The 24,616-nt window shown below is 33.1% G+C and overlaps 1 protein-coding gene and 1 long non-coding RNA gene across 4 annotated transcripts; one reads left to right on the forward strand and one right to left on the reverse strand.

Annotated features, from left to right (window-relative positions):
- Positions 1-1,326: 1,326 nt before the first annotated feature.
- On the reverse strand, positions 1,327-18,556 carry LOC126697037 (subtilisin-like protease SBT4.14). Of its 3 annotated transcripts, none has more exons than XM_050393846.1 (11): positions 18,230-18,505; positions 7,394-7,485; positions 6,926-7,023; positions 6,675-6,818; positions 6,172-6,277; positions 3,986-4,499; positions 3,608-3,705; positions 3,288-3,512; positions 3,109-3,220; positions 2,785-2,998; positions 1,327-2,067 (listed from the first exon to the last, which is right to left on the reverse strand). In XM_050393846.1, exons 1-11 carry the CDS (start codon positions 18,347-18,349, stop codon positions 1,526-1,528), a joined length of 2,265 nt encoding a protein of 754 aa, XP_050249803.1. In that variant the 5' UTR covers positions 18,350-18,505; the 3' UTR covers positions 1,327-1,525. The 3 variants fall into 3 exon arrangements, with proteins under 3 accessions (XP_050249803.1, XP_050249804.1, XP_050249802.1); XM_050393847.1 differs by lacking the exon at positions 18,230-18,505 and adding an exon at positions 7,571-7,711; XM_050393845.1 differs by lacking the exons at positions 1,327-2,067; positions 2,785-2,998; positions 3,109-3,220; ... (5 more) ...; positions 6,926-7,023; positions 7,394-7,485 and adding exons at positions 11,362-12,029; positions 12,691-12,904; positions 13,009-13,120; ... (5 more) ...; positions 17,670-17,767; positions 18,052-18,143 and having other exon boundaries at positions 18,230-18,556.
- A 4,463-nt stretch (positions 18,557-23,019) lies between these two features.
- Positions 23,020-24,069, forward strand: LOC126697040 (uncharacterized). Its single transcript, XR_007646136.1, has 3 exons — positions 23,020-23,106; positions 23,201-23,328; positions 23,919-24,069. It is a non-coding gene; the product is annotated as an uncharacterized LOC126697040 (long non-coding RNA).
- Positions 24,070-24,616: the final 547 nt, after the last annotated feature.

The raw sequence follows: 24,616 nt of genomic DNA on the forward strand, positions 1-24,616 counted from the left end.
GCCACTATTCTAAGTGGGCTTGGGCTGCTAGTTTCTCTGGTCCTTACAATATCCATGTATATGCATGGGGTTACAAGCTAGTTTGATTTTAAAATTAAGAAATAAAACTCTTTAAGAATAAATAATTTAGGACATATGACGCAAAATTGGAACTCTAATTTAGAATTCTAATTTGACTCTCTCTCAACTTCACATATTATTATATATATAGATATATAGATTATGTCGTTCATATTTTCCAACTATTACCTTATTTGAGAGTTTAGTAAGAAGGAATGGAAAGATTAGCATTTTTTGATTTGCCATTGTGAGAGGAACACTCATTCTTTTAATGAAATTGGAGTGGAATACCAATGTTGTCCATATTTTAAAAGAGATTAATAGAAGGTGAATGATACTAATACAATTACATATTTCTTCAAATTGCATTCATTTTTTTATGAACTCTCAAAAACATTAGATCGATTTTATTTATTTATTTTAACACTAGACTTATATCATGAGGAATCATCCAAACTGTGCCCTATAAATTTTACAAAACTTGGATTTTCTTTTTTGATGAATGAGAAATTTTTTATCAAAAACAAACAAAACAAAACATTACAAAGCACAACAACTTAAGCTTGTTGAAATAGACCTCTCAACATTAACAATTTATACCTCCCAACATTCCCAGGCCTTTGGTCTGGTTTCTCAAAAAAAAAAAAAAAAACATTACCAATTTATAATCGAGCATTAATTCTCTTACACTTGTTGTTTGTACACATTATTTATTTCATGTTTTAAATCTGGATATTAATAATAAAAAAATGGACATCACCTGTAAAATTATGGATAATTAATGAGCGTGAGATAACAATTACAAATTACAATGCCAACTAACAAAAAACAGAAAGTACTACTTTACCTTTGAAAAACATAAACCTCCAAAGGCTACAAAAAGAATGTTTTGAATATAGTTTTTAACATTTTTACATCAAGCAAGACTGTGTCTAACATCAATAATTAATGATGTTACATAATATATACAATATATGAAGCTTTTATCGAAAATTTTGATTTTCGTTCCTATTGTGATATTTATGTATGAGTAGTGTGGTTAGTTAAAGAGTGAAGTCCCACGTTGAGTACTAATGAGAATGGTGAATGATTAATATAAAATAGTTGTACTCAAACTCATAAACTTAAATCTTTTGGGTCAAGTGGTGTCTTAAATGTTATATTAACTACTCAATTGAAGTTTATCAATATCAATTATTATAGTCATGAGATTTATACTTTATCTCCATATAGTTGCACTAATGTATAAAATTGATCAACAAATAATTAAGAAAATAAAACAAAATAACTTAATTAATTCAGAGAAATTAATCATCAAGTGAAGTTTAGAACATAGTTCAAATTGCTATGCATATATTACATGTAGAGACTGGTAAGGAGCACATTAGACCATCTTCACCTTTTATCATTCGGACTCTTTAACTCTTTCATTCTTTCCTGTAATTTACAGTATTTAGTATGAATATCAACCTTGTGGACTATAAATGACAATAGGGCTCTTCACAGTGTGACGGGAGCTTTTCCATACAAGTGAACCTGAGACCATTATGCTTGACATTTTTGGATTTGCCCTCACAACAACCTTGAAGCTTCGCTTCTGCAAGACGCGAGTGAAGGAGAGAATCATGGGCTTAACAGTGATTTCAACTCCTTTGGGAGCTATAATGGTGGCATTGTATATGGATATGGCTTGACCAACATTGGTAACTCTTCTTCGGAAAACACCTGTTGTTGGCTCTTGCTTGTTTTTCAAGCTAAGTTGCATTGTGGGATAGTTGAGGGCATCATAGCCAAGTCCAGGAATGATTTTGGAACAGTTTATGTGTTGCGGAGCAACTAAGGTTGGCAAAGTGGATCCACTGTAGCCCTCTCTGCATAAGAATTGGATGTAACTCATTTCATCCATGTCATAGATTAAGCCAGGGTTCACAGCTTTAGTTGGGTTCATTTGACCAGCACCAAAGGCAAATTCTCCATCCTCATTCACCCTCCGGCTTATAGGTTTTGCTTGACCAAGATTGCAAGGAAGTGTCAGCCATGAAGAAGTTAAGCATTAAGGAAAGTAATTACAAAAGAATTCTTCGGATTAATAGATGTCAATCGTCCCAGGAGTGACGTTAGGGGTATACAAATTTTACAACATAAGTATTTGTATCGATTTTTAAATGCAATACACAAAAAATAATTAATTTTATTTATTTATTATGTTGTTGATATGAGTTTGTAAGGGTTTTTTTTTTTTTTTTTTTTATTGGTAATAAAATTCGATGGCACAAAATTCATGGAGCATGCTTAAAAATAAACCGTTTTGTACTTTTGTTGGAGAAACAATAATTCATAATCTTTTCATAATTGTTGACATGATAAATTGTGATTGAGACATCACTTTCATACATTTGTAAACGTGAAAATTTGTTATTGGAGCAACATTATTAATTTACCATGAGCTCATCATTGATGTTACTTTTATAAGTACAAATCACAACATGTTAGTTCAATAATTATGAAAAAGATTGAAATTTTTTACATCGTTATAATTTTCTTCAAAGATGAGTAGATGGTTGGGGAGGGGTAGAAAGGGTTCGAATCACAGATATGTGACACGATAAAAGATGTTATTACCATTAAGTTATCACTTGAATGCTACTGTATTCTTTGACTAAAACACACAAAAATAGTAAACATTATCCCAAAATACCTTGGTCTATTCTTTTTAGTTATTACCTGTGGTCAAGATGGCAGATTTGATTGCAGCTGGGCTCCAATCTGGGTGGAATGACTTAACATAGGCAGCCACTCCAGCAATGTGTGGACATGCCATGGAAGTCCCTGACATAATTGTAAAGTCTGAAAATTGGGTGTCACCTTTCAATCCGGTGAGAGACCTCATAGGTGTAAAAGCTGCCAAGATGTTTACACCGGGTGCTGCAATATCAGGCTGTACCACAGCACATAGGAAACAGAAACATTTATGTCAAAGCCAAGCAGAAAGGAATTGATAGAGGGTCTTTGATTTATACTTTTTGGATGAAACAATAAATTCTATACCTTGAGAATGTGCAATGATCCTGGATTTGGACCCCGAGATGAAAATGCAGCCACAAATGGAGCAGGTGCTCTTTTTGTTGCATGGGTCCTGTATATCACTGCTGATGGTGTTCTACATTGAACAAGAAATTAAGTCAATTAATTTATCTATGTCAATTAAATATATCATGAATAATTACTTTGTGGACTTCAAGTAGTCATCAATGACTTCGCCTATGGTACCATCCACCATGGTTCCGGGTGCCATGAAAATTTCGGCAGCATCATAAATTCGATCACTTTCAATTATAGTGCCAACCCCACCAATTCCTTTAACAACAGAATCAGAACCCCTTCTTCCTAATTTGCAGTAAACAAGCTTTCCCTTAACCATGGCAGGGTCTAACGAGTCTTCCGTACAGAACCTGTTACATTACCAAAAGGTTCTAAGTATATAATTCTTTTTGTGAAATTTTCCACTTATATACTTTCGATTGATGAACAAATGAAAAGTACTTACAATGCACTCTCCTTGCTTTCAGAGTTAAGGGCCGCATCAGCCCCTCTAATAAGTGGGTATAATTCCTTTTTTGGATTGAATGTGCTGACCCCAAGCCCCTGCATAGAGTTGGATAATAAATTAGTACAAAAATAAATGTTGAATTCTTTGAAAATATAAGCGCTAATAGCTTTGTAGCTTAATTGGTTGGAATCCGCTAATGTTCCAACCAAAAACATTTTCAAACTTTGTTGAAGATCTATAGCTTACCCCAAATTTTTGAGGCTAAAATTTTTAAATATATTGTTTGTCTGTAGTTTGTCTATGCGATAATATGTAAAATAAATAAAAATAGTTCTTATTTTTAACAGCTTTATGAGAAAAATAGTAATTACTTACTGTGATGTTCCTTCCATTTCCCAAATGAACTTCGCTCCTAAAATCCCTATCAATGCCACTAGCTGCCACGGTTAGGATCCAAGGTGCACTATTCGACACAGAAGCTGGATTTGGTCCATCATTTCCAGCCGATGCCACAGTGATAATACCTTTCTTCATGGCATGAAATGCACCGATTGATATAGAGTCAGTCGTGTAATTTACATTCCCTCCACCAATAGAAATTGATATAACATCCACACCATCGTACACAGCAGCATCAAAAGCAGCAAGTATATCCATATCCGAGCACCCAAAGCTGACCCAACAGACCTTGTACACGGCTACCCTTGCCGAAGGCACTGCACCACGTGCTGTACCATTGGCCAGCCCATAGAGGCTTGCATTTGGAACAACGTTTCCGGCTAAGGTTGACGATGTGTGGGTCCCATGGCCATCGACATCCACTGGAGAGAAGATGTCAGCCGGATCTGGGACACGATCGAGCTTGAAGTATTTGGCTCCTATGAGCTTGCTTCAAGTACCCAAAAGAAAGGTGGACAGAGAGAAAGAACACCTAGGTTAGGCCATGCAATGCAACTCCCACATCATAAAAATTACCATAAATGTCTAAGAATTAGAAAAACTGAATAATTAATATGTAACATATGTTTTGGTTTAAGAGAGACATCAATTTAACTCGTTGGGGGGAAAGAAAGTTGGACATTGGAAATATTTTTGAGTTTGGTATTTACTGGGTTTAAATAAAGATAGCTTCTCTTTGAGCTTTAATTTATACGAATTACAACTTTTAATTTATTATCATTGTAGTTTTTAGAAATCAGAACCACGTGAATTGGTGTAGAGAATAGAAGAGAGGAAGTCAATGTTTGAATTACTAACATAAGACATCACAAAAAATATCATTACTATTAGATTAACCACCACTTAAACTTGAGGATATCTTAAGTTGAAGTCCTTTTTTTGGGACAAAATTACCAAAATATAAACATTAAACACTAATGTCTATATCTCAAACAACAACTTATTACACTTTACTTTTTGATGTTTAGGATTATAACTCCACCCTTGTGGCTCTATTTATTTATTTATTTATTTGAGTTTCACTAAAACTTGACACCATTTACGGCACATTCATATTAAAGGTGATTTATAAATGTTGAAGAAGGCCTAAATTGGTATTATTTTCAATAATCATTTTCCATCTTGAACATACAGGGAAAAAAATGGTTCATGGTTTGGCATGCACTTCCAAAATTGTCATTGATTTTATTTTTATTATTATTATTATTGAAAATGACATGCTTTCAGGAAATGTGATATCGTTTTCTATGTTTCAAAACATACATGGACATTAACAATTGAGAATGACCCAAATGGTAAGATTTAATGCTTCCTCAGGTTTTATTGTTTGTTTAGCACACAAAAAGAAAGTGTCTCTGTTGAGCCAAATTCATTTTTAAAAATTCTAGATGCTGGTCTTAGAGAAAGAGCGATAAGATCCTTTCTGAAACGATTTTCAACAAAAGCTAATTGTTAACTGCTACCAAAATATGGATGCTAATTACAACGCATTTTCATAAAAGGATAATTTTGATACTAAAAGTAATTTTAAGAGTTGATGCAGTAGTGACAGAAAAAAAAAAATGCACCTTCACTTGAGACACATAAATCTAAATTGATGCATAAAACTTGTCTCAAAGGATCACAAATTATTCTCAATTAATTTCTCGAAACAGTCATTGCCATAAAAAGATAAAATCTTGTTTTTCTTGCATTTCAAGAAATGCGGCCCTATTTAATCATTGAAATTTCCTTGAAAAGGACTTCTCAAATTTCTAAGAATGAGTTTTGGAATTGGATTCTATTAATAACATTAGCAAAAAAAAAAAAAAACTAAACCCCACATGAAAGAGACAGATGTCATTAGGTCATAAGATCATTTAGCATTCTACAAATACTCTTGAAAGTATCTTCTGAGAAGATCATATGCAAAGCCCTCCCCCACAAAATGTGGGACACATATGTTCTACTCCTAAGGCTCTTTTTCTTTTTAATTTTTTTTATGAAGGAACTAATTTTTAGGAAAAAAGAGGAAGAAGAGGGTTAGCTTCATATTGCTAGGTGCATAAAAAAAATATTCAGGGAAAAAAAATTGCATCAAAAGAATAAGGACAGAATTTTACTTGTTGCATCCGGAAAAATTAGCAAACTGGCCACAAGATCCTTTCCATTTTGTGGGTGGAGGACCAAGCCCATCATCCTTAAAGCTTTTAGATTGTGGACTAATCCCTGTAGACGAGTTGCATCAGTTTTATATTTTATTTTTTAGTACAAAGTTTAACTTCAAACTAGTTTTGTGCAATCTTCTTTAACCTAACATGTAACAATTTATAAAACTATTCATGTGTATTATTTAAATAAGTCATATAATTTATTTTAAAAATCTGTGATTTTTCTTATGCACTATCCTTATATGTGTGTTAATATTATTTAAACAAGTCACATAACTAATTAAAAAATTCGTGTGATTAAATCAACACATAGATAATCTTTTCAATCGTCACATAATATGTTAGAGAGGAAGATAGTTACAAACCGGTTTTGAGCTAATTTTTTTTTTCCTATTTCTAAATTTTAATTACAAAACTAAATCCATTAAGTTGAATTAAAAACAAAATCCAATAACCTGTATCAAGAAGACCGACAATTATGTCTCTTTCTGTTTCTAATTTTCTTTTTGCAGTTTGAGTTAACCCGGAAAAATCCCATGATCTTGTAGTATGTAGCTTGTGATACCGATTCGGGATCACAGAAAACACTTGGTCCATACCTATATATATAATTCACAACAAAAACTCAATTACTATAAATCAATATATCATATGAATAATTGAATCCAAATAAGTGGGGAACACATATAACAATAGCTTCACGTACTTGCCAACTTTTGGGCTTCATCTTCATATAATTTTGCGGCAAATGCATTGAAGCTGTTACAATAGCTATAGACCATGGAGTCCTTAGCATCAATTTGGCTGTTCCATGCATATAAGTTATAAAGTCAACAAAAAAAAAAAAAAAAAAAAAATTTTGGTTGTTCAACTTGCATAAATATGCCTAATAGTACATGTGTTTATATTATTTTTGAGTAAATAGTAATACTTATTAGAACACACACGAAAATAGTAATACTAGTGTTTTAAATCGGGTTTATGTTTTTAAACCGGATTTAGGAACATAAAAAATTTAATAACCTTTTTCATAATGACTAATGTGACCTTTTATAATTGGTATATAATAAAAGTAAGATAGTAGTAGAATAATGTGAACATGATATTGTTGCAATTACAAGTTGTTACCATAAGAAATTGCGAAAAATGATATTTACAGACAAAATCGACCTACCTTCCTTTCACGGAAGAGAGGAGATGGACGTGTGTTTTAGTTGCATTGTCTTTGTCCACCGGACGATCTCCCAAGTAAACAATATAAAATTTCTGCACAACTTACATGATCATTGCCATGAGAGAGAGAGAGAGAGAGAGTTATTAGATAATATGGATCCAGACAAAGAATACACACCTTTTGCTCATCTCCAATTACACCAACAAGACCTATCAAGAATATGAGAAAAGGAAGAGTGTGGAAACCTTTTTGTCTCAACATGTTTACAATTTTAGCTTTGTATCTAGCTAGATCTCCTGCGCTAGCTGTGTATTAATAGTAGTGCATCCTCTATCTTAGAAGAAACAAAAAAAAGAAAAAAAAAAAAAAGCAGTTTGTGGATAAGAGTACGAGACTTGAACTTGACTTTTTCAGCTCCTATTGCTCAGCGTTTTGGTTAGGAAACCTTAAAAGAAAGATAACAGGAATTTCTGGTTCTCTTGTGCTGTTGTCAATGTCATAATATGGCCTAGGCTAGCTTGCTTCTTTTGGAGAAACTTTGCTGAACATTGCACTTCTGTTTCAGTCTGTTTCATAAATTTGTTACAAGAATGATCCATGGAAGGATTTATGGTTGGTCTATCATATGTGGGCCATGACATATTTAAGCCTATAGCAATTCTGAAATTATTCATATTAATTAACCAACAGTATATAACAAATTGATATGAGCAGGTTGAGGTTGTCCATAAATATATTGTAACATTCCCCAAGTTTTTGCCTTGCCAAAGTTTATTTCTTAAATATACTCAAAATAGAAATGATCTTCAACTTCTCTTGAGTGGAACCCACCAATTTATGATCCGTAAGATGATTGGCATTGGTATAGCGGTATTTTGAAACAATTTACATAATGTTTCTTTGATTCAGGCTTAATGTGAAATTATAAAATTTTACAGATCTGAAACTTTTAAATAACCTCAAAATATCAGTGTCAAATTCAAAGGAGGATTTGTTTGTGAACAAAGAAGAAACCACAACATAAAGGAACCCATTTTTCTTGAATTCCAATTCAAGCAAGTCAACCTATCAGTATCCAATAGTAAAAATAAGGTAGCTTAAAAGCTTCTTGGAGGAGAATAGTTGAGTTTTATTTTAAATTTTACCCAGCTAATAAGAAGAAAAGAAGTAAGTGACTGATATCGATATATAGATTGTGTCAGCATTTATAAGCATTCTCTTCAAAATCTAATTAATTACCTTCCTCACACCTAATATAAACCAAAGAGAAGATGAAGGGGAAAAAATCAGAGTTTAATCTATTTACTTGTTTTCATTCGTCACGATGTTAAATGTGAGAGAGACATCAAGATAAAGTACACAATAATAATATGCTATGTTTTGTAGGATAGAGTCCTCTCATTTTCAAAAGTAAATAGAAAGAGTAACAGTTCAACTACATACACCAAAAATTTCACATAAGATTTTCACAAATTCTCTCACATAAAGTTATATCATTCACCTCATTTTCATCCACCACAACTCAAAGAAAAATTGGAATACGTAAAAATTCTCTAAATTTCTCATTTTCTATAGACTTATTAAAATCTAAATACCTATAGGAAATATAGACATGAACATGATACAGTACGACATAGGACAGAGTGACACGACAATGCTTAACAAATTAGGACACAACGTGGTAAGAATACCACAATTAATTAATTAGTTATAAGCAGTATATATATTTTATTTATTTATAGGCATACTATGTGTTCATTTTATTTTTTTCAAAATATATAACTATAAGAATTTTATTTTTAAATGAAATTTTGAATTAAATAATTTTTTATTAGTAAGTTACACACACCAATGAATTTTGAACACATGACCATACTCTTTGATCTAGAACTTATTAGGAGAGGAGGCGTTAGTTAAGTTAGAAGTTTTCTTTTTTTAACCCTTTCCTTCTAACTCATTGAGGACATGCATGTAAAACTATCCCTAATGTGTCTGATACACAGGCATGTTAAAGGATTTAAAGTATGCATGCTTCTTACGTAAACACCTTTTCAATAAATCAAGATAATAATCTAAAATTGGTAGTTTAAGGCAAGATTTAGTAGAAAAATTTTCAAAATTTAAATCCATACAACTTTGAAAGCCTAAAATGGACACTATTACAAAATATGCTAACTTAGTTGCTAAATTTGGAAGCAAGGCCAATTTTCTGTAATTCGATCCAAACTACTATAAAAAGGCCCAAAGTTTCAAAAACAAATGTTGTCACAATTCACAAAAGAAGACTTTCAAAAACCCAATCGACCTGTAAAAGTATTGAAGTGTAAAGCCCTATTCAAACCCTAAAGAAATGTCCCTAAAATTCATTCATCCCGCCAAAAACCACCACCACTCTCAATCTCCCTCATGCTCCTCATCCACCTTCTCTCTCCCCAAAGCCCTAACCTTATCCCTAAGAAAAAGCAGAAACTCCAGTACTACCCACCTTTATCCCTTAATTGGACCAAGCTGAAGCCAATACGCTCTCAATTGCCATTCGATTTCCATTATAGTTACTCGAAGAACAACCTAAATTTGAGGTCAATTGGACTCCGGGAGCCCAAGTACTTACCTTTCATGCTAGGTTGCCGGACCGCCAATAGATTGGTGTGTGCACCCCGGTCAAGGACTCAACTGAGGTTCGAACCCTCCTTCATCCATTGTAATTAAATGTTTAATAGTTTGAAACTCATCCCCAATATGAAATCTCATCATTCTTTCCTTGCCTTTTCTTAAAAAAAAATCTATAAGAATATGCTCACAGGCTTAAGTTTTTTTGACTTAAGTGATGTCCCTATAATATTAACCTTTTAATTAATGTCTCCCTAACGTGTTTCACTCCCCCAACACAATGCTATTAAGTGGGTAGCAGATTCATACATATTATGCATATCCCAATTCACAACTATCGTTAAATTAACCTTTCTTATTTGAGGTTCAAATCTCTCCATTGTAATTATTTAATTATAAAAAATAAATAAAAATGTTCAATGTTTATTGGTTTGAAACTCATCCCCAATATGAAATCCCATCATTTTATTTCCTTGCGTTTTCTTTCTTTTCTTTTTTTTTCTTATAAAAAAAAGGTGTATATCATGATTTTATCATGCAAATCATGATCTTACTAACAAAAATTCACGATGATGGCCTAATTTGTAGCTGTGGGTTCTTCTTCGTCCTCAGGTTTGATCTTGAGTATGCAAGATTTTTCTTAAGCCAGACATCCAGTATACAAAAGCCGGGATAATTATAGCGACAAAGCAAGCAATGTAAAATGCTTTCATTCTTACATAAGCAAGCAATTTTTAACTATCTTCTAAGCTTCGGTGAAGCTTAGGACATGGTTAAAAATTGCTATCTTACATAAGCACACATGCACACAAGACTAGTAAAGAGCACACTAGACCACCTTCACCTTTTATATGTTATATATTCAGAGTCTTTAACTCTTTCATTTTTTCTTGTTGTTTATATGAAAATAAATTTTAATAGTTACTTATATCATGTGGAAAATATTTGACAAAAGGATAACATCTGTAAATTGTAGTTATTTACTACAAATAACTACCCCTCCTTGGTTTACTGGAAATAACTACTATCTATTACCACAAATAGAAGATTTGGTTTTAGAAGAAAGCTTTCCAACCTCTATCAAGAGAGATCAATCTATGCTTTTAGGGATGTCCATATATACGAGCATGGATGTAGGCAAATCAATTCACACTTGTAGGGATGTCCATACTCTCCAGTAATTTAGGAGCAAGCTCTTGTAATCTAATTATTAGGCTTGTTAATTTAAGTTTGTACTTGTGTTCTTAAATTATTAAGTAAGTTGTAATAATTTATATTTCTTGCTTGATCATTTGTGCACTTGATTTTTCTCATTTTTATCATTAATTTGTGCATTTCTTAAAAAAAATCACATTAAGTTAGGCTGTACCGAACCCATATTTTCTTTATCAATGTCAAATAGTTGTTCTTGAGTGATTTCCAATCAAGAAGAACACAAAATATGGTTTGTACTAAACACTTGTAATTCAAAGTATTTAGTATGAGAATCAACTTTGTGGACTATAAATGACAATAGGGCTCCTTACAATGTGACGGGAGCTCTTCCATACAAGTGAACCTGCAGAGACCATTGACATAGTTGGTTGTGCCTTCACAACCACCTTGAAGCTACGCTTCTGCAGGACTCTAGTGAAGGAGAGTTTCATGGGCTTAACAGTGATTTCAACTCCTTTGGGAGCTATAATGGTAGCATTGTAGATGGATATGGCTTGACCAACATTGGTAACTCTTCTTCGGAAAACACCTATTGTTGGCTCTTGCTTGTTTTTCAAGCTAAGTTGCAATGTGGGATAGTTGAGAGCATCAGAGCCAAGTCCAGGAACGATTTTGGAACAATTTATGGGTTGTGGACCAACAAGGACTCGTAATTTGGATCCACTGTAGCCCTCTCTGCATAAGAATTGGATGTAACTCATTTCATCCATGTCATAGACTAAGCCAGGGGTCACAGCTCTAGTTGGGTTCACTTGACCAGCACCAAAGGCAAATTCTCCATCTTCGTTCACCCTCCGGCTCATAGGTTTTGCTTGGTCAAGATTGCAAGTGTCAGCCATAAAGATGTTAAGCATTAAGGAAAGTAATTAGTGAGTAATTAATGAAGAATTCTTCAAATTAATAGAAGTCAATTTTCCTACGAGTGATATTAGGAGTATACAAATTTTACAAGTTAAGCATTGTATCGATTTTTAAATGCAATACAAAAAAGTAATTAATAAATTTATGAATTATGTTGTTGATGTGACATGACCAATCACATTATTAAGTCAATTTGTAAGGGTTTTTTTTTTTTTTTTTTTAATTTTTAAATTGATAGTACAAAATCCATAGATTATGCTTAAAACAAAAAAGATTGCAAAGGATACAACACAACAATTTATAATTTTTTTCGTAATTGTTACCATGACAAATTATGATTGGGTCAACATCACTTTCACACAATGTTAATATGGTAAACTATGATTAGAGCAACATTGTTTTTCACATAAGCTCACTATTGATTTTACTTTTAGTGATACCAATTATAACATATCATCTCAATAATTATGAAAAAGATTGTGAAAATTTTTGTCATATTTTCTTTTTTTGGAAATAGGTATATACCTGGGAGTAGGAGGTGAGGTTGGAGCCATAGACATGAAGCATGATAACAAATGTCATTACCTTGGTCTATTCTTTTGAATTATTACCTGTGGTTAAGATGGCAGATTTGATTGCAGCTGGACTCCAAGCTGGGTGGAATGACTTTACATAGGCAGCCACTCCAGCAATGTGAGGACATGCCATGGAAGTCCCAGACAAGATTGAAAATTCTGAAAATTGGGTGTCACCTTTCAATCCAGTGAGCGACCTCAGAGGTGTAAAAGCTGCCAAGATGTTAACACCGGGTGCTGCAATATCGGGCTGTACCATGGCACATAGGAAACAGAAACATTTATGTCCAAGCCAAGCAGAAAGGATAAAGGGTCTTTGATTTATACTTTTGGATGAAACAACAAAATCTATACCTTGAGAATGTGCAATGATCCAGGATTTGGACCACGAGATGAAAATAAAGGCACAAATGGTGCTGGTGCTTTTTTTGTTGCACGGGTCCTGTATATCACTGCTGATGGTGTTCTACATTGAACAAGAAATTAAGTCAATTACTTAATTACGACTCTGTCAAATAACCAAACATATCAGGAATTTCATCAGGGATTATGTTCTAAGTGTAACACAACTTTTCCCTATTGACTATCATTTTCATTTTTTTTTTCTTTTGTCAAGAATTTTGAATTTGTCATCAGCAACATACGGTAAAGGCGTTATTATATAAATAAAATAAAAAATAAAATAAAAACCAAGAATTATTACTTTGTGGACTTTGTGTACTCATTGATGAATTCGCCTATGGTACCATTCACAATGGTTCCAGGTGCCATGAAAATTTTGGCAACATCAAAATCAATAAATTGATCACTTTCAATTATAGCGCCAACCCCACCAATTCCTTTAACAACAGATTCAGAACCAGCCTCAGCTAATTTGCAGTAAACAAGCCTTCCCTTAACCTTGACAAGGTCTAACGAGCCTTCCATACAGTACCTGTTACATTACAAAAAGGTTCTAAGTATATAACTCTTTTTGTGAAATTTTCCGCTTATACACTTCTGCTCGATGAGCAAATGAAAATAACTTACACTGCATCTTCCTTGGTTGAAGCGCTACGGGCCGCATCAGCCCCACTGATAAGCGGGTATAATTCCTTTCCTGGATTGAATGTGCTGATCCCATGCCCCTGCATGAAGTTGGATGATAAAATAGTACGGATATGGAACTAGGATTCTTACTTAGAGGGGGGAAGCATAAACTAACAAAGTTAATGAAAATCATGGTATTTTTTATTTGTCCAAGGGTTTTTCCTTGTTATTGTTGGGGCAAAAGAATTGAACCAGAATTTTTTGTGTTTTTCTTTGGAGTTTCATGGATCAATTTGTAAATTTTTTAGAAGAGGCAAGAATATACATTTTGGGGGAAATTTTTTAATTCTCTAGGTATATTTACTAGCCTTTTTTTTTTTTTTAAAAAGGGAGGGGTACCATATATGCCCCCAAACCCTTATCTAGGTCTACCCTTATTTCTAACGGAGTTTTTTAAAGTTCAAATCTTCCATCGTCCCTTGTAATTATTGAATTATAAAAATTTTAAAAACAAAAGGAAAAAAAAAAAAAAAATAAGAAGAAGCAAAACTTGCTATTTCAAGAATGAAATACAGTTATTTAGAATTAAATGAGATAAATAAATATGAGAGAGAGAGAATGTTGCCATACAAGTTTAGTTGATTAAAAAAAAAATTAAAAGGGCCTACCTTTGTATAGTTTTATTTTATATATGCTAATTTAATTAATATTATTAGATAAAGACTTATTTTTGAAGATATGAATTACATTTAATTTTGTTCAACAATGGTACTTTTTATTTTTTAGGTTAAGGGAAAAAATGATAGAAGAAGACCAAAAATAACATTAATAGAAACAATAAAAAATAACATGTCAATTAAATAAGTGACATAAAGTATGACTTCAAATATAATAAAATGGAGGAAAAAATATATGTGGCCGACTCTAGCTAATATTTTGAGAATCTATAGTCGACCTCAAAATTTTGAGACTAAGGATTTGTTGTTATAGTGCTAGGTTTTATTAGGACAAAATTTCTCTCCAAGTTAATTTGGAAAGAAATCATGCAAACTTCCTTTATGTCTTGTTATTGGATGTGAATTTTGACATATCCATCGTTAAATTACATTTTTTATTATTATTTTTATCATGCTATATCATCAATCAGATGTTTAAATTTAAATTTTTGTAGTCTTAAATTATACATAAAAAATAAGTTTCTAGATCTAATAGTAATTAACATCCCATTTAAACAAAATTTGACATGCATATTAAAAATATAAAAAACATACAATCTAATAACTAAACTTTCAAAATATATAGCTATGTCAATTTTTTAGTGGGAATTTTAAAGGGTTTCTCTTTAAACCATTTTGGAGAGAAATTTTGTCTTATTTTAAATATATTACTTACCGATGGTTTGTATATGCAATACATGGATTAAAGTAAAATAAAGAATAAAAATATTATTTTTAACAGCTTTATGAAAAAATAGTAATCACTTACTGTGATGTTCCTTCCATTTCCAAAATGAACTTTGCTCCTAAAATCCCTATCAATGCCACTAGCTGCCACGGTTAGGATCCAAGGTGCATGATTCGACACAGATAATAGAGATGGTCCATTATTTCCAGCAGATGCCACAGTGATAATACCCTTCTTCATGGCATGAAATGCACCAATTGATACAGAGCCAGTCGTGTAATTAGCAGACCCTCCAGCGATAGAAATTGATATAACATCCACACCATCGTACACAGCAGCATCAAAAGCAGCAAGTATATCCATATCCGAGCACCCAAAGCTGACCCAACAGACCTTGTACACGGCTACCCTTGCCGAAGGCACTGCACCACGTGCTGTACCATTGGCCAGCCCATAGAGGCTTGCATTTGGAACAACGTTTCCGGCTAAGGTTGATGATGTGTGGGTCCCATGGCCTTCGACATCCACTGGAGATAAGATGTCAGCCGGATCAGGGTGGCCATCAAGCTTGAAGTATTTGGCTCCTATGAGCTTGCTTCATGTACCCAAAAGAAAGGTTGCCAGAGAGAACGAACACAGGTCATGAAAATTACTATAAGTTTGTGGTAAAATATTTTTGAGTTTGGTATTTACAAAATTTTGAGTTAAAGATAGCTTCCTTGAGCTTTTATTTATAGGAATTACAAATTTTTACTTATTGTAGTTTTAAAAATTACAACAACATTCAATAAGAGGTGAATTGGTATAAATACTGGGAGAGGGGAAGATAATATACGAATCACTTATATGAGACATAACAAAATATATCATTAGCACTAGACTAACTATCACATGAACTTAAAGATATCTTAAGTTGAAGTTCTTCTTTGGAAGAAAGTTACCAAAGAATAAACACTAATGTCTATGTCCCAGACTACAACTTATTACACTTTATTTTTTGATGAATTAGAATTATAATTTTACCCTTATGTCTCTATTTTTTTTATTTGAGTTTCACTAAAACTTGACACAATTTATGGCACATTCTTAATAAAGTTTTTTTTTTTTTTTTGGGTTGAGAGTCAACATTCACATTCATAATAAAGGTGATTTGTTCTATAAAAAAAATTAAAAATAAATAAATAAAGGTGATTTATCAATATTGAAGAAGGCCTAATTTGGTTTTTTTTTTTTCTCAAATCATTTTCCATCTTGAACATATGGGGAAAAAATGGTTCATGGTTTGTCATGTACTTCCAAAATTGCCATTGATATATTATTATTGAAAATGAAATGCTTTCAGGAAATGTGATATCGTTTTCCATATTTCAAAAAATAGATGGGCATTGACAATCGAGAATGACCCGAATTGCAGGGTTTAATGCTTCCTCGGGTTTCCTTGTTTGTTTAGCACAAAAGAAAGTGTCTCTGTTGATCCAAATTTAGTTTAGAAATTCTAGATGTTCACCTAAGAGAGAGAGAGAGAGAGAGAGAGAGAGAGAGAGAGAGAGAGAGAGAGAGAGAGAGAGAGAGAGAGAGAGAGAGAGAGAGATGAGATCATTTATGAAGGAACTATGTTTTAGGAAAAAATGAAGAGAGTGAGCTTCATATTGCTAGGTGCGTAAAAAAATATACTAAAAAAAAAAAGTGCATCAAAAGAGGATCAGGCTTACCTCCAGTATTTTTTAAATTGGAATCTCCTTTTATTTTAATGAGAAATTGTCACATCATCCACTAACTAAATAAAATGTGGAGATTAAAATCCACTACTACTTGCCATTGTATAATTAAAATAAAATGACATGTTCAGTTAAAAAAGTACTAGAGGTATGCCAAACCTATCAAAAGAATAAGGACAGGATTTTACTTGTTGCATCCGGAGAAATTAGCAAAGTGGCCACAAGATCCTTTCCATTTTTTGGGTGGAGGACCAAACCCATCATCCTTAAAGCTTTTAGATTGTGGAGTAATTCCTGTTAGCGGTAGACCAATTGCATCAGTTTTGTATTTTATTTTTTAGGATAAAGTTTAGCTTCTAACTAGTTTAGAGTTATCTCCTCTAATTCATTACGCGATAATTTATAAAATTATTCATGTGTATTATTTAAACAAGTCACATAATTCATTAAAAAAATCGCGTAATTTTAAACTACACAGATAATTTTTTCGATCGCCACATCGTAGATGTGAGGAAATTAAATTGTTACAAACCGGTTTTGAGCTAAATTTTTTCCTTTTTTAAAATTTTAAATACAAAACTAATACCATAAAGTTGAATTAAAAAGAAAATCCAAGAACCTGTATCAAGTAGACCAACAACTATGTCTCTTTCTGTTTTTAATTTTCTTTTTGCAATTTGAGGTAATCCGACAAAGTCCCATGATCTTGTAGTATGCAGCTTGTGATACTGATTCGGGATAACAGATAAAACCTGGTCCATACCTGTATAATTCACAACAAAAACTCAGTTACTATAAATCAATATATCATATAAATAACTGAATCCAAATAATTGGGGAACATATAACAATAGCTTCACGTACTTGCCAACTTTTGGGCTTCATCTCCAGATAATTTTGCGGCAAATGCATTGAAGCTGTAATGATAGCTATGGACCATGGACTCTTTAACATCATTTTCGCTGTTCCATGCATACATGTTATCAAGTCAAGAAACCTTTTGGTTGTTCAAACTGCATATATATGCCTAAAAAGTACATGTATATATGTTCATTAATTCTAAGTCCAAAAACATAAAAAAGTTTCTTAACTTTTTTCATAATTACTATCCTTTTTGTAATTGGTGTATAGTAAAAGTGGGATCAGGTGGAATAATGTGAACGTAACATTGTTGCAATTTCAAGTTATCACCTTAAGAAATTATGAAAAATGTAATAGAAAAAGTTATTTATTTGAGTCAACCTACCTTCCTTTCACAGAAGAGAGGAGATGATTGTGTGTTTGAGTTGCATGGTCTTTGTCCACTGGATGATCTCCCAAGTAAATGATGTAAAATTTCTGTACAACTTAACATGATCATTGAAATGAGAGAGAGAGAGAGAGAAATTTATTAGATAATATGGATCCAGACAAAGAATTCACACCTTTTGCTCATCTCCAATTACACCAACAAGACCTATCACGAATAAGAGAAAACAAAGAGTGCTAGCGTGGAAACCTTTTCCTCTGAACATGTTTACAATATTAGCTTTGTATAATCTCATTCAGGGTGCTGTGTATTAAGAAAAAAAATCAAAGATCATACCCTTCTATGATACAACTTTGCCACAATAACTTTGACGTGGCATGTTGTGAGTAATTGAGAAAAAATTATAGATCCCTATGAAAGTAAACAAGAAACCAGTCACAATATCTATCACATAGAATAGTTATGAAAAATGGTGCTATAGAGGGGTCGTTTTAGAATAGTTGGTGTATTAATAGTATTGCATTTCCTCTGTAGTGTTTTGACAAAGGAACTTGAATTTGAATTTTTCAGCTCCGATTGCACAGGGTTTTGGTTAGGAAACCTTAAAAGGAAGATAACAGGTTCTCCTGTGCTGTAGCAGTCAATGTCATAAATATTTGGCAATTGATATGAGAAGGTTGAGGTGGCCCATGCATAAACCACTCAGTTGGGATTTTAGACATCATAAATATATTGTACCATATATTCCCCAATTTGTTGCATTGCCAAATTTTACTTTTAAATAAAGACTCTAATTTAAATGAAATTCATAATTCAGCTTCTTTTGAGTGGAACCTACCAATTTGCGATCTGTGAGATGACTGGCATTGGTAATTTGGTATGGCGGAATTTTAAACAATTTACCTCATGTTCTTTGATTTAATTATAAAATTTTACAGATCTGAACTTTTAAACAACCTCAAAATATTCTTGCTTGAGAAGAAAGAAGAAACCACAGCACAAGGAACCTATTTTTCTTGAATTCCAATTCAAGCTAGTCAACCTATCAGTATCCAATAGTAAAAATAAGGTAGCTTAAAAGCTTCTTAAGGAGAATAGTTGAGTTTTATTTTAAAACTAGCCGATGTCTATAAATTTATTTTATACTAGTATTTTATAAGAAACTATATTTTTTTTCTATATGAAATTATCTTTATGACAATGTTTAAGTAGGATAGATTCCTCTCATGTAAATTGAAAGAGTCTAAACAGTTCAGCTATGTACACCAAAAATTTCACATAAGATTTCAAAAATTCTATCACATAAAGTTATATCATTCATCTCATTTGAATCCACCACAACACCAAAAAGAAAAAAGAAAAAAAGGAATATGTGAAATTTTTCTTTATCTATGGACTTCATAAAATTTAAATACTTAAGAAATATGGACAGACACATATGACACAACACAACATAGCATAGATGTACACAACAATGCTTAAAAAATTAAGGCATAACATGATAACACTACGACAATTAAAAAATTGGCAGTTTAAGTCAAGGTTTTGTAGATAATTTTATTTTTAAATTACACACACCAATCAGTTTTGAACACGTTAAAGGTTTTTAAAGTATTTTTGCTTCTTTCTTTACCCAAACACCTTTCAATAAATCAAGATAATAATCTAAAGTTGACAGTTTTAAGCCTAGTTAGTTTTTACGCGTAAGATACGCATATTGATCACGTACGTCCGTAATCTATAAAAAGACTCACGTCTCCAGTCATATTGGCAATGATACGGAACTATACGCGTTAATTTGAGGCTGAAAGTATAATAAACGTTTGTAACGGAACAGGTATATATCGGCTTGTTTAGTACGGCTTGATTAAAGATACAGCTTGTTAAAAAGTAACATTCCTAATGAAAATGGTTGGCTTTAGGCATCAAAAGTCAAACACGATATACAATGGCTTTGCTTGAAAGTTCTGTTGTGTTAAAAAAAAAGAAAAAACACTTTTAGAAATGTATTCCAATCAAACTTTTAATATATTTCTTATTTGATTTTAAAAAAATGTTTAATCTATCTATTTTATTAAAGTTGTAAACCCAAAAATAAAAATAGAAGCTTACAAAATAACCATTGTTAGTTCTTAAAAAATGTTAAAATTATTACAAATACATATAAGACTGCCCTGAAATCCAAATACAGGGGAAACGAGAAAACTGAATACAGAGTGAGCAAGAAACTGAAAACAGACCATAACAGGTATGCAGAGAAATACAGACTAACAAGTATGCAGCGAAATACAGATCGTGACCATACATAACAGCAGCAACAAAACAAATAAATACTCAATTAAAGCCTTTAGCTATGTGATTGAGCAGCCACCAGCCTTTGATACTCCTGTAGAAAACCAATTGCGCCATCAAGAATAGACTTGGGATGAGTTTGTATATGTTCAAAATAATATTTGTTTTGAGCATTCCAAATTGCCCAAGTAGTCATTGCCCATTGCTCCAACTCCTGCTGTGAAACTCTATCAATCAAACAGCGAAATAACATGAAAATGTCTTGAACATGATTTGAACATTTCGGAATTTTTCCTCTGCAAAGTGCCCATACATTCCTTGCAAACGGACACTCCCAAAGTAAATGAGCAGCAGACTCCAATTGCTGGCAGCAGAACTCACACCATGGATCAACATTAATCTTTCGCAATGCAAGTTATCTTATCTCTAGTAGGCAAAATGTTTGAGCATGCTCTCCATACAAACATCCGAACTTTTGAAGGTACATTCAGACTCCACAACTGTCTCCAAACACCTCTGTCAGCCACCATCCCTGAATGTTCAACCTGATCCAACTCTCTCATCCTTTGTGCAACCTGGTATGCAGATTTAACAGAGAATTTTTGAGACCTGTTTTCCTTCCAAACCAGCCTATCTCGTGAATACAACCGTGTCAGTGGTAACTGCAAAATTTCCATACGTGTCTTATGAGCAAACAGGTCAAATATTTTCTCTCTATCCCATTGTCTTGTGGTACTATCAATCAGATCCTTCACCAATAAATTAGGCCGAGTATCTCCCAGAAAAAACTGGTTTATGTCTCAACCATTTATGTTTTGAAACTTCAATGTTGCTTCCATCCCCTACCTGCCATTTTGAACCTTCCTTGATGACATCTCTAGCTGCCAAAAGACTTCTCCAAACGTATGAAGGATTGCTGCTAGTCTCCGCATCCATAAATGAGCAATTTGGAAAATATATTGACTTGTACACCCGATAGAACAAAGAGTGAATATTATGAATCAATCGCTAAGCTTGTTTAGCTAACATAGCTAAATAAAAAGCTTGAATATCTCTAAACCCCATACCACCCCTCTCTTTTCTAGTACAAAGTTTTTTCCAATTGATCCAATGGATTTTTTTTTCATCTTTTGACTGAACCCACCAATATTTAGCTACTATAGAATTAATAGCATCACATAAGGCCCTTGGGATTTTAAAAATACTCATAGAGTAAGTGGGAATAGCTTGAGCAACAGTTTTAATTAGGATCTCTCTCCTTGCCTTAAAAATATATTTTTCCTTCCATCCCAACACTCTATTAGTAATCTTTTCCCGCAGCTCCTTAAATGAATTGATCTTAGATTTTCTTCCAACCATTGGCAAACCAAGATTCTTCTCACAATCCTCCATAATTCTTGCACCCAATAAAAAAAAAAAAAAAATCATTGATCTTTGGTCATTTTTTTATTTGAAATACTATGACAGATCAAAGAGATGACCATTTTACCAGAATAATTAGAACTGTAAATCACTTCGCGAAATTTTTTATTGAAAGGCAGCCGTTCAAATGCCTCATTTTTCTAACATCAAGGGTCTGTTTGGATTGAACTTATTTTTGCTGAAACTGAAAACACTGTAGCAAAAAATTTTTTAAATGTGTGAATAGTATCATAGGACTCATATTTAATGAAAAAGTTACTAAAAAGTGGAATTTGTGGGTCCGTAAACAGTGCATGGGTGCACTGTTCACCATGGAAAAGTCAACCTTTGCGGCTACTATTCATGAACAATAGCCACATTACTCCCTGAAACGCGTGAAAACAAAACAAACAAAAAAAAAAAAGCCAGAAAACGCAAACTTGTAAACGCAGACGCCCAATCCAAACGAATACCAAGTCAGACTTCCTCTAGTTTTGCCCTCGCATCTTGCCATGTTTCTCTTGGAGTAACCTGCGTTAGATGTCAAAATGAAATGCACTTCTAGGATTAATGGATTACAAAGGCTTAAAGTCTGAACCATTTTACTAAACAAAAGAAACATTTTCTTTCCCCTATATTTCCTTTTCTTATCACTGCTTTTGACTTAGTATCTGTGTCTTTTTTGTAGGAAGAGATGGTTTAACCCACAACATGCTGAATGATATCCACAATAATTGGAAACATGCCGAAGCAGTGAGGAGAATGTTTAGGTGTTCCCACTGTGGACATGAAAAATGTGTGCACTCAGCTCGAGGTATTGTGATTTCTTCTAATGTAGCAGCTCTTCCTTTTCTTTAGCATGAGGTATCTTGCCTAAAAAAGTAATAACATTGAAGTTTAGCTTTTTATGAATCTGTTGTACTATAGTTTGCAGTGCCTCATGTAGGTGGAGTAGCGTTTACATCAGGATATCTCCTTGCATTTCTTTTCATTACAAAAGGATTTTTTTTTTTTTTTTTTTTTTGAGAACCCATTACAAAAGGAATTTTATATCTCTAAATGGCCCTGAATTTTCATCTTACCTTGGTAGAAGTGTTATATTCAAGTTTGATGTGTTACTTTCAGGATAAAACATTTGGAAAGATCATCCACAGACATGGTGGCCTACTTGTATCATATAGAGGCAGGTACTATCATCCCAAGAAAAGGCCTGTGATTCCATTGAGGCTGTGGAGATCCCACGAGCCTGTATATCCCAGGCTGATCAAGTCTTCAAGACTACAATTGATGGCCTAAGCATTGAGGAGACAAAGGAAATGAGAAAGAGAGGACTAGCTGTTCCCCCTTTAACAAAACTTGGTATATGCTACTTAAAAAGACTTTTTTTTAGTTTTGTAATTTACAACAATAGGTGTATGTTTGTTGTCCACTAACTCAGAAGCTCCAACTGCAGCCAAGAATGGTTATTATGGTAGTCTGGTGCCCAAGGTCAGAGATGCTTTCCTCTCCTGTGAACTGGTTCGGATAGACTGCAAGTGTCTTGAGAAGAGTGATTACAAGAAAATAGGCTGCAAACTCAGGGTAAAATACTTGAATTCAAATTTGTCTGCATGAGGTTTCCTATATTTACTAATATGATAAATACATTTATTTGTTCTTTTTTTATAGGTAAATTAAAGTTTATTAGATGCACAGGAATAGTATACACAAACCGTATGTGCAGCATTCCTTTATAGAATTGCAATCAAATGATTAAATAATCAACAAAATCCTAAAAATGAAGTAGATTGCAGATTGCCTAAGCCAGTGGCTCACAATGATCTTAGGAAACCGATTTCAACTCAATAACAGCTGTCTCCACACTGTTGAATATCTGAATATTCATCTCTTTTTTTCTTTTTCTCTTTTTTTTTTTTTTTTTTTTTCAAGAATAACATTGAATTTCTTACTGAAGATAAGTTCGTATTGTCTGTTAAATCTACATTCTCTGTGAAACAACTAGTGACCAAATGACCAATATCTTTTTCTTTTTTTAAATTGTGTTGAAATGTATGCTTAATTTTCTCAATATCCTTTTTGTATATGGAGCTTGCTGTTGGACATCCACCTAGTTGGTTGTCATTAAGAAAAACTTGGGCACTTTTTACTTCCTATGGTTTCCCTTCTTGCAGCAATTATTTTCGCAATGTCTAGTGATGGTTATACAGCAGCTGAAAAATATGGGCAAGATGGGACTCTCCTTTTGTGTGTTTCATAACTTAGTTGGCGTTTTAAATTTTAGTCTCTTGAGTTATTTAGTTGTCAGATATTTTCCAATGTTGATGCAGGACATGGTGCCTCGTATCCTGGTTACATTTGAGAAGGCGCAAATTGTGGTTTGGAGAGGAAAGGACTACAAGCCTGTAGAAGATGGATGCTTCCTTCCAGACCGTGAATCTTTTGATGATATGGATGGTAGTTCAACAGATGGTAGTTTGGTTTGTGGTGAAGAGGGTTGTGACAGTGTGGATGGCACCAGGGGCCAACAGGACTTCCACGATGATGAGGAGTAGTTCCTTTAGCACCAATTGGATGTTGTTCGTTACTGTTATGTTTGTATTCTCTATTCTTCGAAGATCAAGTACAAGCAAAAGCGATAGGTTCTTGTAGTATCATACTAAAAAGGGTATTGTCATGCACCCATTATTTGCCTGTAGATCCATAATGGAGGTCAAAAAGTCTAGGGACATATACTTTGTTACAACTTATATATGTGTCAAGTGATGATTGGATCACTTTTCACCAAGTACCAGTAGTGGTCTCATGTGTAAGTGATGTAATTCAATCACAAGTTGACAAATTTGCAAATTGTGGCGAAGTGTGTGACCCT

This window comes from Quercus robur, chromosome 8, assembly GCF_932294415.1.
Source record: "Quercus robur chromosome 8, dhQueRobu3.1, whole genome shotgun sequence".
In the NCBI taxonomy this organism is placed as follows: Eukaryota; Viridiplantae; Streptophyta; class Magnoliopsida; order Fagales; family Fagaceae; genus Quercus; species Quercus robur.